This window comes from Gekko japonicus, unplaced genomic scaffold (genome assembly GCF_001447785.1).
Source record: "Gekko japonicus isolate JY-2015 unplaced genomic scaffold, Gekko_japonicus_V1.1 scaffold409, whole genome shotgun sequence".
Taxonomy (NCBI): Eukaryota; Metazoa; Chordata; class Lepidosauria; order Squamata; family Gekkonidae; genus Gekko; species Gekko japonicus.
In genome coordinates this window covers 809509-822781 of record NW_015161963.1, presented here as the reverse complement: position 1 = coordinate 822781, position 13273 = coordinate 809509, and the positions used below count along the sequence as shown (strand labels likewise).

The 13273-nt window shown below is 44.6% G+C and overlaps 2 protein-coding genes across 2 annotated transcripts in view; one reads left to right on the top strand and one right to left on the bottom strand.

Annotated features, from left to right (window-relative positions):
* LOC107126088 (leucine-rich repeat-containing protein 74B-like) overlaps positions 1–6987 on the bottom strand; it is a 13935-nt gene extending 6948 nt beyond the window's left edge. Inside the window, exons 1-5 of the mRNA XM_015429589.1 lie at positions 6844–6987; positions 5253–5373; positions 4269–4411; positions 1731–1863; positions 825–1031 (exon numbers count right to left, since the gene is read on the bottom strand). Of these exons, the coding sequence (XP_015285075.1) occupies positions 825–1031; positions 1731–1863; positions 4269–4411; positions 5253–5373; positions 6844–6987 (748 nt within the window). The remainder of the gene's footprint in view (positions 1–824; positions 1032–1730; positions 1864–4268; positions 4412–5252; positions 5374–6843) is intronic.
* Positions 6988–7023: 36 nt separating this feature from the next.
* The window catches only part of P2RX6 (purinergic receptor P2X, ligand gated ion channel, 6), a 19534-nt gene continuing 13284 nt past the window's right edge, over positions 7024–13273 (top strand). Inside the window, exons 1-4 of the mRNA XM_015429588.1 lie at positions 7024–7127; positions 9168–9311; positions 10332–10482; positions 12457–12528. Of these exons, the coding sequence (XP_015285074.1) occupies positions 7024–7127; positions 9168–9311; positions 10332–10482; positions 12457–12528 (471 nt within the window). The remainder of the gene's footprint in view (positions 7128–9167; positions 9312–10331; positions 10483–12456; positions 12529–13273) is intronic.

The following is a 13273-nucleotide window of genomic DNA, read 5'->3' as shown; positions in this document are numbered from 1 at the left end:
CAAAAGGTAAGGTGGAATGGGGCACCTGATTAGGAGCCAGGTAAGGCTCCTTCTGTGCACAGGGCAAAGGAGGGGTCTCCCAGCAGCAAGGTTGTTCAACAAGGGAAACATAAGGCGAAAGAAACCAAGTGCATGAAATGGAGAGAGCAGGTGGGCCTTGGAGCACAAGGTACAAGCACGATGTGGACACTGAACAGCTGGAGGAAAGAAATGAAGCTGGTCCAGTGCAGGAGGAAGAGATGACCTCAGCACCTGCATTCTGAAGAGAATATTGACAAACGTTAGCACATGGCCCCAAATAAACAAAACAGGTCAAGCCTTTTCTGGATTCCCTTCTATCTGTGAAAGGGTATGCAGTCCTTCAAGTTGCACAGAAGTCTTCTTCAGGCAGAACAGGAAGCTAGTTGCTAGCTTTCAATTGTACTCAATTAGGAGCCTAACACAAATATCTTTGGCCTACGAATGAAACAACATGATCCACTGGGAAATGCTCTAACATAACTCAGTCCCCCACCCCAAACACTAGAAATGGATGGGAATCAGAAGAGAGTGAATGTATTGCTTTTTCAGTTTTTACAGTTATAATAAAAGGCCAAGGTAATACACACCCAGCACTATTAGTGCTTCAAATGCACTTAATACAGTTGGGGGCAGTTGCTGGCCAACTCAGGTCACATCATTCTAATTTTCCTGGCTCTGCCCTGGATGGAGCATCTATAGCCACTGTCTCATGAACTGCTTTCCCTCTATCAAATCCTTCCCCTAAACACTGCCCATCCCTTTAATGCAACAGGTACCTGCCACTGCCAGAGAAACACTTTTACCTGCTGACTCCCCGAAGGCATTATGACTTAGATCAAGAGATTCCAGTTTATTGTTGGTCAGGAGGGCACCAGCTAGATATTTGGCCGCTTGGTCATTTAATTCATTTCCTGAGAGCTTCAGGGTCACTAGTGTGGTATTTTCCTGAAGCACAGCAGACAGGGCCTTGGCCCCTTTCATCCCCAGCCTGTTCTCAGATAAATCAATATCTGTGGGAGAAGAACACCAGCCTTTAGTCCTACCAGAAAGTAAGTATCCTCATCTGGTCCCAGGTCTATTTCCTTCACTTTCCACAGTCTTCTATTAATTTCTTGACTAGTCAGAATTGGAAGCCAGTTGAAGAGCCCTCCTCCCAAAGGGACTGGTCTCCTAGACAATCAGTCTTTTAACCACACACACACACACACCCAATCAGTGTTCCCTCTAAGCTGAGTTAGTGTGAGCTAGCTCACCGTTTTTTAGCCTCCGGCTCCCAAAAAAGCCCCCATAGAATATGGAACACAGACCACAACCTTTCTGAGTCTTGTTCATGTTTAGCTGCTCAAACCTTATTGTGAAGCCTAATCTCCAGAAACTTAGCTGAAAGGGACCCACAAGCCAAGCAAAAGCATCTCAGCATCTGTTTGAGTGTCTAATACTTTGCTGTACCTCCTAGATTCTTGAAAGCAAGCACAAACCTTCCCCCCCCCCCAAAAAAACCCCCAAAGAATACGGAACACAGACCACAACCTTTCTGAGTCTTCTTCATGTTTAGCTGCTCAAACTTTATTGTGAAGCGAAGCCTAATCTCCAGAAATTTAGCTGAAAGGGACCCACAAGTCAAGCAAAAGCATCTCAGCATCTGTTTGAGTGTCTAATACTTTGCTATCCTAAAGCACTTCTCAGACCCATGAAATTAAGGAGCAAACCTGAAATGTAGCAATTTTCCTTTAACATCTCTGCCACTGCAGCTGTCCCATCTTCGTTCAGCCAATTGTCACTTAAATTTAACTTCACAACAGACGTATTGTTTGCCAGAGAAAGAGCCACAGCTTTGGCTCCCTAAAATGGGGAACATGGGAGACATGAGAGAACTAGGAGCAAAGAACACAACATTGTCCGATGTCGGACCAAACAGCCTTGGTGGTGGTAAACCTGTACCTGAGCTATACCACTTCAGACAATACAGGTGGGTTTTCATGATGGAATGTTTCCCCACCCCAATCCTAGGAGAGAAAACTAGCATGCCCAGGTAAAGGTCACACTGGAATGCGTCTTCCTTACATGCTAGCTTCCAAGGGGAAAGGAATAGTTTGGTGTGAAGGGGCATTCAATCTTGTGAACTCCGCCCCGCACCCTGAAGTGGTACAGTCCAGAACAGCTTCACCTCCTCATCTGCTGCTTGGAAGAATTCGGCCTCCATCTCCAGCAGTAGGCCAGCCAAATGTCTCTGGGAATGAAGCATAACGGCCTGCTCCCTGGTTGTTTGCCCTCAGAGTAAGGCTTTGCAATCCTTTAAATAACTTGCAGTTACAGTCAATAGTGCATCTAGTTTACCTTCACAACAGATAAGAGCTGCCCAGGAAAGAGTCACAACTTTGGCCTTGAGAGAGTCAGTGCGGTGCCCAGAGTGTAAAATTAGGACTGCAGAGACCAAGATTCAAATCCTAACTATGCCATGTCACTCAATGGGTGACTGATGCTGGGCCAGTCACTCTCTCTCTCTCAGCTTAGCCTACCTTGCAGGATTGTTACAAGAGTCAAATGGGGGAGTAGGGGGCTGTGGAGAGACTAGGTATGTAATCCGTCGCTCTAAGGAGGAAAAAAAATGGAATAACCAACAAATACATAAATAGCAGGGAAATTTGAAGATGGTTCTGAAAGTAGGAAGGAGTGGAGAGGCTGGAATGTTCAAACTAGGAGTGACCCTCAGAATGATCCTCCTGAGAGGTAAGGGGTACTTTCTGAATGAGCAAAAAGAACTGGTGAAGTCTATAGAATGGAGCCATCTCTGTACCTCACATAGATTGGATCCAAGCAGCTTCTCTGCTGGTGAAAAAGGGAGAGCACCAGAAAAAGCCATACCGGGGATTGGGCAACCAGTAGGTACAAAAGCCATTTTTGAGAGGGGCTGTAATAACTAGGGCAAGGTTTAGTGAGGAAGCTGGCTGGATCCAGCCCAATTATTTTGAGAGAAAATTGAAGCTCTGAGCTTCATGGATGCAATCTACAAAGCCATTAATACCCCCATGGCCCCCACCCATCAGCAGCAGTCAGCTGAAAGCATCGTTACTGACTCAGGCCAAAACCTGAAATCAAATAGATGCTGTTTCCTCTGGGGATTGTACAGCTTCGGACGGGGAAACAGTGCACATTTTTTTGCACAGCCAGTTTTGATTTCTTTTTCCTTCTTTGTCACTGGATACTCAGTTACTCAGATTTGTTTAATCTCAATTCATGGACCAGCTAGAAAAAGTTAAGGGAGTGGATATACATCAACAGATGTTAACGTATGACATAATAGATTATTAACAAAAAAGGAAAAGAAACCTCTGAATGGAAAAGAGAAGGAGATGTGCAAAGCACCCGAGATTATAAACATTTATAAAGCAAATAGTAAATAATGCACATATAAAACAAATAATGTGAACATAAAATGTACTAATGACTAGTCAAATAATGTTTAAACATATATGGTATATGTCGTTAGTGTGAGTAACAAAACACCACAGAAGGCAGAAATATGAATTATGGTACATGAAAGCGGAGCATTGTACAGAAACATAAACTGTAATGCTCAAAAAAACAGAACAGTCAGCAACGTACAAAGACATTTCATTACTATGTTTCCTATTAATAAGAGTTCACTAAAATTTTATAAGATTAGTGCAGACTAAGTGAGTTTTATACGGGGGGGGATCTAAAGTGTACAAAGAAAACACAAAGTGCTACACAGTGCCATCCTAGGCAGAGTTATGCTGTTCTAAATCCACTGCAGTCTATGGGCATAGAAGGAGGTAGCTTTACTTGGGATGGCACTGTTAAGAGTGGTGTTTCAGTCAGCATTTTAATACCTTCTTTAGCACACAGTATCTCACAGCTTCTGGGTTGCATCACGGTATGATCATGAGAGGCTCTGCCACACTTCAGTCTGTTCACAATACTTCACATGCATTATTTTAAAAATCCTTACAATGACCCTGCAAGACAGGCCAACATCACTGCCCTTATCCTGCAGATGGAAGGAGAGGGATACTGATGAAGTAGAGTTTCCCTCTGGTCGCTCAGAAACGTTATGGGAGAGGCAGGAGCTGAAATAGGATTTCCCAGCTGACCCACTTTGCCATCCATCGGATTTGACAGCTGCTAATTAATCCTCCAAAATACCATCACAGCTGGCATGCTCCTGTACAGACAGAAGGCAACATCAGATGGGCCAAAGAAAAGTGATTTTCACCAGTTGTTACCTTTGGGCCAAGGCCATGGTGCATCAGAGACAGCTCAGAATCTTTCATGTGCCGCATAAAATAAGAGACTGGAGTGACACCATGTGTTTGGCAGATCTCAAGGTATTTGGCTTTTCCTGTTGGATCATAAACCTTCTTAGACTCTAATTAGGGGGGAGGGGATGAAAAAGAAAAGAAAGAGATGAAATGCCCAAAACAACATGGTTTATAAGGAACAATGGAGTCATTCAGTGGGGAAACAAGCCTATTCACATCTGGATATTCTATTTGCATCCAACGGTACCACAGTCTAAGCACAGGGAGGCATCACATACCCTCACCTCTTTTCCAGTCAGAAAAACAAATGCAAGACAGAAGCCAGCAGCAAGCATGAGCCTCCCTGAAATGAAGAAGAGCAGCAAAAAGAACTCCAGAATGTTCAGAACATTCCAACAGTCACCAGTGGAACTGAGAGGTGACAAAGACATGGAAGGTCACCATACCAATATCAGGCATAATTGTTACAAACAAAAGCCCATGTCGAGACGCAGTATACCATCACCTAGACCAGCTGTGAGCCAGGTGCCCCCTCCCTGGCCATTAGCTCTATACCCCACCCTCCTTGTTGTACCCTGGGTGCATGAAGAGCCAAGAGGGCAAGGAACCACTGCCACTGCCCAGTGAGACAGGTGCCTACAGAGCCTAGTGGTGGAGTTGTAAGCCATCTGCTCTTTCTCCCTCCCTTCTTTGTGGAAGTCATGACAGGCAAGCAGGACCCAGCAGCTAGTGCCACCAATTGTGACATGCACCCAGCCGGCAGCACTGCCATGCAGCACCAGCACCCAGCCGGCAGCACTGCCATGCAGCAATCATGCCATGCACCCATTTAGGGCTGCTGCTTGCCATTGGAAAGCCTCCACCTTCTGGCAATCTGAGCAATCACTTTGGTCCAACTAACGAGCAGGCCAGCTCTCACATGACTTCTTTTGCAAACTGCCTCCATACCTTCTGTCTCCAGGTCTGTATCCCACTCTTCCTCGCATTCAGCATCTTCCTTTGTCTCCTCTTCACATTCCCCCTCTTCCGAATCATCTTCCGCTTTCTCCACATGACAGCTTTCACCTTCCTGGGATTCAGCAACACACTGCGGACTAGCCTGAGACAACATGCAATCAAAAAATGCATACTTGCATGTGTGCACACACATACTCACATGCACACTACGAGAAGGTAACAGAGTAGAAGTTCATCTACTGAACCTCTCAAGAAACACAGAAAATTAAACAAGCAAAACAAGTATTACACATAGAGCTAGAAATGTTTGAGAAAGATTGGACTAGCATGTGTGAGTTGGTGTTCCCATTTTGAAGCGTTTGGTGCATTTCAGTGAGCACCTCTGACTATCTCTGGTATTCCAGAGGGGCCCATCCCCTTGAAAGAACTCCTACAGGGATCTAAGCACTAGGTCTGCTGGAGTGCACCTCCAATCTCAGAAGCTGCTCACCAAAGAAGCCTGCTAGACTTCGAGGCTTTTGCAGACCATAGCATTCATGTTTACTCAGAAGTCAGTACTGTCAAGTAAGCCGGCTTGAGTTGATGATACTTACACTCTACCATGTGTACATGGATTGCAGTCTTAATGGTGTAATTCTATGCATGTTTACTCGCACTGTGATCAGTTCTTTTCTTACAGTGCACATTCAAACTCCCAGCAGAGCAAATAACACTTCCCCAGGCCACTCTGAGTCACAAAAATGGCACAAGAGAAAGGCTGAAGACCTTCCTCCCCCCCTGCACCACAGTTCTGATCCAAACTGGGCCCCTGCAGCACTTGGGAACTTAGTTCTCAGCAAGCGCCATCTGACTAAAGGGAATTAGAGTGAAGTCAGAGCAGGAGGAAATACATATTAGCATGCATAAAATTTCTCCCTCTCTTATTGGATTAGAACTCAGGGTCACTCAATGAAATTGACTGGCAGTAAATTCAAAACAGACAAAAGAAAACCTTTCTTCATACGAACCTATAATTAACATATGGAACCTGCTGCTACAAAAAGAGAAGATTGCTGTTAGTTTCAGTGGGATTATGAAGGGATCAGATTACAAAATCATCAGAGGAGATCTATTGACTGCTATCAACTGCAATAGTTAAATGGGAATCTCCATGTTCAGACAGCATACCAGGCACTGGAGGCACACCACAGAGGAAAACCATTGCTTTCACACTCTGGCAGTTTTTTTGTTAAGAACTAGATGCTGTAGTCAGAGATTAATTCACCTGGTTCCATTTAGCAAAGCAGCTCTTATGCCAAAGCAGACTTCTGCATTGCCCAGGACAGCCCACAGTGGAACCTCCATGGTCAGGCACAGACTACCTCTGACTATCAGATACTGCAGAGTCAGACAAGTAACAGGAGAGGGCTGGACGCGTTTGACTAAAGTAGGCAGATTTGCGGCAAGCCATACATCCTAATGAGAAAGATTTCAGCGCCCACGAACGTCCTCTTTCAAGAACTACAATTCCCAAAGTTCCCCAGGGCCATATCGGCCACCCCATCCCTTTCTCCAGCCTAGCTTGCGGCCTAGCCTTTCTAACCTTTCCCCCCACTGCAGAGTCTGGGGAGCTGCTGCTGCCGCTGTCGTCGCTCTGACTGACATCGAAAGAAGAGCTGCTGCCGGGCCACTGACCCCCGACGTCGTTCTCTTGCTCCGGCACCGGCGATAGCGGCAGCTTCGGCATCAGCGCAGCTTGGACCGAAGCCGCTGTGTGGCTGCCATGGCAACGACGCCGCACCAGAAAGAGGGAGGAGGCGAGGCGGCTAGGAAAGGGGGCGGGCGCATTCAGTATTCACGGAGCCAATTGGAAGAGGCAGTTAAAAGGTGGGGCTTATTAAATGATGGACAACGAGAGCGCGCGCAGTGCTTGGCTGCTAGTTAGACGCCAAAGGGGCGTTTGGGGCGGTTATTAGAGTGCGCTGCTAAACCGAGCTGCACACTTCTAAATCCCATTGAAATGAACATACTTCGAAGGGTGTAACTTTGCATAGGTTGGCACTGGAGCTATGCCGTAAGATCTGGTGACGACAGATTCATGGAAGAAAAGAGTACCGGTTATAGCCGTAATGACTAAATGGAATGGAACCTCCATGTTCAGATGCAGTATATATCTGAACAAAAGTTGTGGGGGGGGGGGGTTCCTAAAAGCGGCTGCCTGACTACTGTTGCAAATAGTATGCTCGACTGGATGGATGCTTAAGTGTAGAAACTAAAAGCTTTTATAGCTCCAAACTGCACTTTCCTCCTCCCTATTTGCTTTTGAAGACAGATGCATTCCAAACAGTCAGATGGAGACATTTCATATATACTTTCTTGATTTCTCAATGTTTAAGTTATATTTAATGTCTTTCCTGATCCCCCTAGAAAATGGGAGTCAAAATAGAGGATTAATATCTAAATTCTATTCAATACTGTTTCAACAATCATGCACTACACTACAACCCTACCAGAAAGCATGACAAAGCGATTGCGTCACACCTCTGAATGAAGATACATGGAAAAAGTTTTGGAGCTCCTCCAGTTTTAAAACTAAATCTATAATGGTGCAGTTCCAAAACCTGAAGCTAATGACAAGATGGTATGTAACACCTAAAAAAATTGCATACATGGCAAACAACCAATCATCACTATGCTGGAAACAATGCTCCCAAGTAGGGAATTTCTCCCACTGCTGGTGAAAATGTGCTAAAATTCAGTCATTTTGGAAAGAAATATTAAAAATTATACAGGAGGTCACAAAGATGCAAGTACCATTCGAACCAGAGGTTTTATTTTTGAACATGTGGCCACTGGAACTTGCTAATAGACCACACAAAGATACTATTGAAATCATGCTAGATGCAGCCAAAACAACCATCGCATCTTTTTGGAAAGATGTCAAAACACCAAGGATTAATAGCTGGTTTAGTAAATTATGGAACCACTATCTTATGGACGTAGTCACTAACAAATTGTCCGTTACCTCTCAAAACTCAAACCAATCGGTATTCACAGGGAAATGGTATCCAATCTTAGACTACCTGTCTCAGTAGCAGTTTGTATCCTCTCGGTGGTCTCAATTTCATAAATGGATCTGAAATATGGCTCACTATCGATTATTTCCACTGGTTTAGTTCTTTATCTGGACTCTATCAATTTACTATACTGAAGTTCTCAAATTTCATAAATGTTATCACTTAAGCTCTGTACGGAACTCTACAGTAAGTATAGGAAAATCTGTATTACAAATGTTAAGACAGTAGTAATGTCATGATACAACCAGAGTTACAGCTTACAATAATATGTTTGTTTTCCATTTGTATTTTGTCTACTTTCAATTGTAATCTTTGTTATAAATTTATAAAGTTAATCTCAATAAAAATTATAAATTAAAAAAAAGAAAAAATGGGAGTGGGCATTGAACTGGGAGGAGGATTGATATCCTGTTTACAATCTCCTTCCCTTCCTCTCCCCACAACAGATACCCTGTGAGGTAGGTGGGGCTGAGAAAGCTCTGAAAGAACTGCTCTTGAGAACAGCTCTCAGAGAACTGTGACTGACCCAAGGTCACACAGCCAGCTTCATGTGGAGGAGTGGGGAATCAGACCCAGTTCTCCAGATTAGAGTCCACGCTCTTAACCACTACACCAGACTGGCTCTCTGAAATGGAGAATGTTGTAATGAACATAAACTCCTTTGGAATCCTGTCCACATCCTCTGATTTTACATCCCTCCCCTTCTCTCCCTGCTGCTTTGGAAGATGCTGATTCAGATTTTAACATCTTAGTTTCTTTGTTGTTGTTTTAAATTGCCTCTTTACCTTTTACTGGGCAGTAGGCCAAGATACAGTGTCTGCTGCTGTCAGCATCCGCTAGTCTTTCACAGCCAGCCAGCAATGGAGGATCCTTGGAGCAATTTCTTCCTGGGCCTTCTGGATTATAAAACAGAGAAGTTTGTGCTAACCAGGAACAGAAAGGTCGGAGTGTTGCACCGCTTGATCCAGCTGGGGATCCTGGGCTATATTCTCGGGTAAGAAGAAGGGTCGGTGGGCAAGGCAGAGATGGATAGCCTCAAAACTGCAAGTCACAGGCTTTGCTAGCAGTTCCTCGGACTGCAGTGTCCAGAGTGATGGCTGGGCCTGCAGGATTAAATTGCTTCAACTACTCCTGTACCTGAGGCTTTGGCGGGAAGAGCCGGGAAAGAGAGGGAATTGGGGGGGGGGGGGCAGCACTAGTTCCCTGCCTTCTTCAGGCCTGCCACCCACATCTAAGGTTGCTACTTTCTGGTGTTCCTGTGCTTTTAATAATAGTTTGACATTAGAATTCCTGTTAATATTTTGCCTGATGCGACATTTGAAGGAAATGTGAAGATTCCTGCTGAAGCAAAAAAGCAGCAGCAGCAGAAAATACACAACCATCTAGGTACCGTCTCCCAGGTCATGTGGAGTAAGCTGGGTTGGGGCTCTGGCTCAGTGACAGAACATCTGCTCTACATGCAGAAAGTCCCAGTTTAAATGCCTGGCATCTCCAGTTTTTTTTTAAAAGGGGTTGGTAGTAAATGACATGAAAGATCTCTTCCTCAAGCCCTGGAGCGTCCATCAGTGGCTGTTAGCCACAAGGTATAGATAGGAACCCTCAGTCTGGGGCAAGTGATGCATTGTATTCTTGGTGCTTGGGGGAGGGAGCAACAGTGGGAGGGCTTCTGGTGTCTTGGCCCCACTGGTGGACCTCCTGATGGCACCTGGTGTTTTTGGCCACTGTGTGACAGAGGGTTGGACTGGATGGGCCATTGGCCTGATCCAACATTGGCTTCTCTTATGTTCTTATGTTCTGCTAGTCGGTAGACAATACTGGCCACAGCTGACTCAATATCAGGCAGCTTCCTGTGCCTGTTCAAGCTACTGAGGAGTGAGAGGAGCCAACCTGAGAAGTTTCTTTGGCTGTGAAATGGCCCTCCAAGGTGCACACGATTCTATCAGATTATCTTGTCACATGGGTAGGCTTGGATAGGACTGTATGTCGGCTTCTTGCTGTCTTTCCTGCCTCGCAGGTGGGTTTTTCTAATCAAAAAGGGCTACCAGGAGAAGGATGCAGACCCTCACATCTCTGTGATCACCAAACTGAAAGGGATTTCGGTCACACACATCAAGGAGCTCGGAGACCGGCTGTGGGATGTGGCAGATTATGTGAAACCTCCTCAGGTATGGTTCTGCCTCAGACAGTGTCAGAATTGGCTGGCTAGATCAGGCTAGGCTCGAGTCAATGTGTTGTTTCCAGAGCTGGAGACTGACTTACTTGTCGACCAGAAACTTTTGTTCTTATTTCACCTTTTGACTTATTGGCAGTAAACCTCGTTCTCATGTTACTCTGGTTCATTTCAACAGTGCTTGTATAGGAGAACATCTCAACGGATCTTGCCCTATTATAATAAGAGCAAAGGTAATCTGCCACCTGAAGTGACCACTCATGACACAGCCCCCTTTGAAATTGCTACATCCTTGAGAAAGCCACTTAGTGAATTTATAGCTGGCAGATTCTAATAAAAAACTCAGTCCAACATTCTCTCCAGTGATGTTGTATGCACAGTTTACGAAACACTTTATACTCTGCCACTAACAGGTTTGACTTGGTGGGTGCACTTAGCAATGTTAAGTGCCATTTATGATTCTAACATCATGAATGTATTCAGGTATTAACTTTGATTCATTTGTGACTGTTGTTTGGATGCACGCTGGGAAGGTAAAATGCTGAAAGAACAAAATGTTAACTTGCTATTTTTAATGAGGCTTATGGCCTTGGTAGGCCAGCGATAACTGCGCATGTCTCTGGTTAGACGAAGAACAATGGCACCTTGTAAACCATAGCAGCTATATATATACTTTTAGAATTTTACAGTCTAAGAGAAAGAAACACTTCTTGTTCAGCTTAAAGAAAAAACTTTACTTGGGAAAGCCCAGCCTAAAAGGTTTTCTGCCAATCAGAGACCTGTTAGGTCGGAGTGCTGATGTTTGATGGAACCAATAATCTTGTTCAATTTGTGTGCATCATCCTGAGTATAAGATCCTATGTCACCCTTTGTAACACTCGAAGAGTCTGTTGGGTATTCAGGGTTCCAAAGCCTTGAGATCTGTACTCTTCCTTTATTAATTAATAAATCTTTCCTCTCTACAGAACTGCTGAGTGTGCAACACTTTGGTCACTTATGCACTAATGGAAAGCATGTTTTCCCCCCATTTTCCCATAAGATCGCAGCACTTCCATGCACCTCTAGGGGTTTTTCCCATCTTTTCTGCAGTCTTTCCCCAACCTGTTTTGCTGCAATGTTTTAAGAAAGATTGCAGCAAAATCAGGCTGACACCCCTATGGATAAGAAACTCCAGATCTGCCTGGTCCCACTCACATTAACACCATTTTCCCTGTTCCAGTCACCCGCTGCAGTCCCTGCCTTTTGTGTATGGAAAACTATATTAAGCTTGAGTCTGAACCAGGATTGTAAATAGACCAATCAGAGCTGCGCAATGTTCTGGAGGGAAGCACTCTGATTGGACCTTATCTGTAAATAGTTATTGGTTGTTAGCTGACATGAGGGCGTGGCTATCTAAGCCCGGACTGTTTAAAAGAGAGCCTGTTGCTCTACGTTTTTGTCTCGTCCTGATTTCTTCTGACTTCGTTAATAAAGCTGATTCACTGTTCACAAGTTGTGTTGAGTCTCGTACTTAACACTGCCCCATCCACCACTGGTGGACTTTGTTTTTTAGGGGGGGAAACAGCAATTGGCATATTATTTTATCATTATGTTATAACAATTTGTCTCTGAACTCTCAGTTTTCAGTTTTAAAAAAGTTTCTAGCCCCTTTGGTTACTTTCCCCATGCAATGGAAGGCGCTAGAGACTTTAAAAATGAAAGCTGGGGATTCAGGAAACCAGGGTTTTTGTGATGTTATAACAATTTTTTATATTTTCCATTTTAAAAAAAAGCCCTCTGGTGGCAGGAGGAATAGCTACTGATGGAGCCTGGGCAGGGGAAATGCAGAGAAACCTGCCATATGGAAACCCTGTTGCTGCTATGCTATATTGCTGGTGCTGCAGCTATGGTGAAACCTCACAGACCCATTCTCGTAATGGGAAATACCTTTGTATAAAAACTAAAAATGCATTTTCCAACAATGCTTTAGGGAGAAAACGTATTCTTTGTGGTTACCAATCTCATAGCTACACCAAAGCAAGTACAAGGCTCCTGTCCAGAGGTAGGTCTCCTCATCCATTCTGCAGTGGAGCTTCCACTGTGCATGGCTTCCTCGGTTCTTGCATGGGTTCTTGCAGAGGAGAGTGACAAGAATGATCGGGGGCCTGGAGACCAAGCCCTATGAGGAAAGATTGAGGGACTTGGGGATGTTTAGTCTGGAGAAGAGGAGGCTGACGTGATTGCTCTCTTGAAGTATTTGAAGGGCCTGTCACTTAGAGGAGGGCAGGGAGTTGTTCCTGTTGGCAGCAGAGGAGAGGACTCCCAATAATGGGTTTAAATTAAGGGCGGGAAGATACCAGCTGGATCTTAGGGAGAACATTTTTACAGGAAGAGTTGTGCAACAGTGGAATCAGCTGCTTAGGATGGTGGTGAGCTCCCCCTCTCTTGCAGTCTTTAAGCAGCGACTGGACAAACACTTTTCAGGGATACTCGAGGCTGATCCTGCACTGAGCAGTGGGTTGGACTAGATGGCCTGTATAGGCCCTTCCAACTCTGTGGTTCTATGATTCTATGTCCTATGTGTGTCATCTAGCAGTCACTTCCTATCAGCTTGTAGCTGTGTGTTGGCTTGAATGATCTGGTTTTGTGGCAATAGAGTAAATAAGATGGCATTTTGTTGCTCTCAGGATTATGTTTGTATCTCTACTATAAGCTTCACTACAGACTGTTTTAGCAGTAGTTGCCTGTCTGGAGGTGGGGGGATTATTCACAAGCTACATCAGACTTTCTTAGAATTCTTAGGGAAA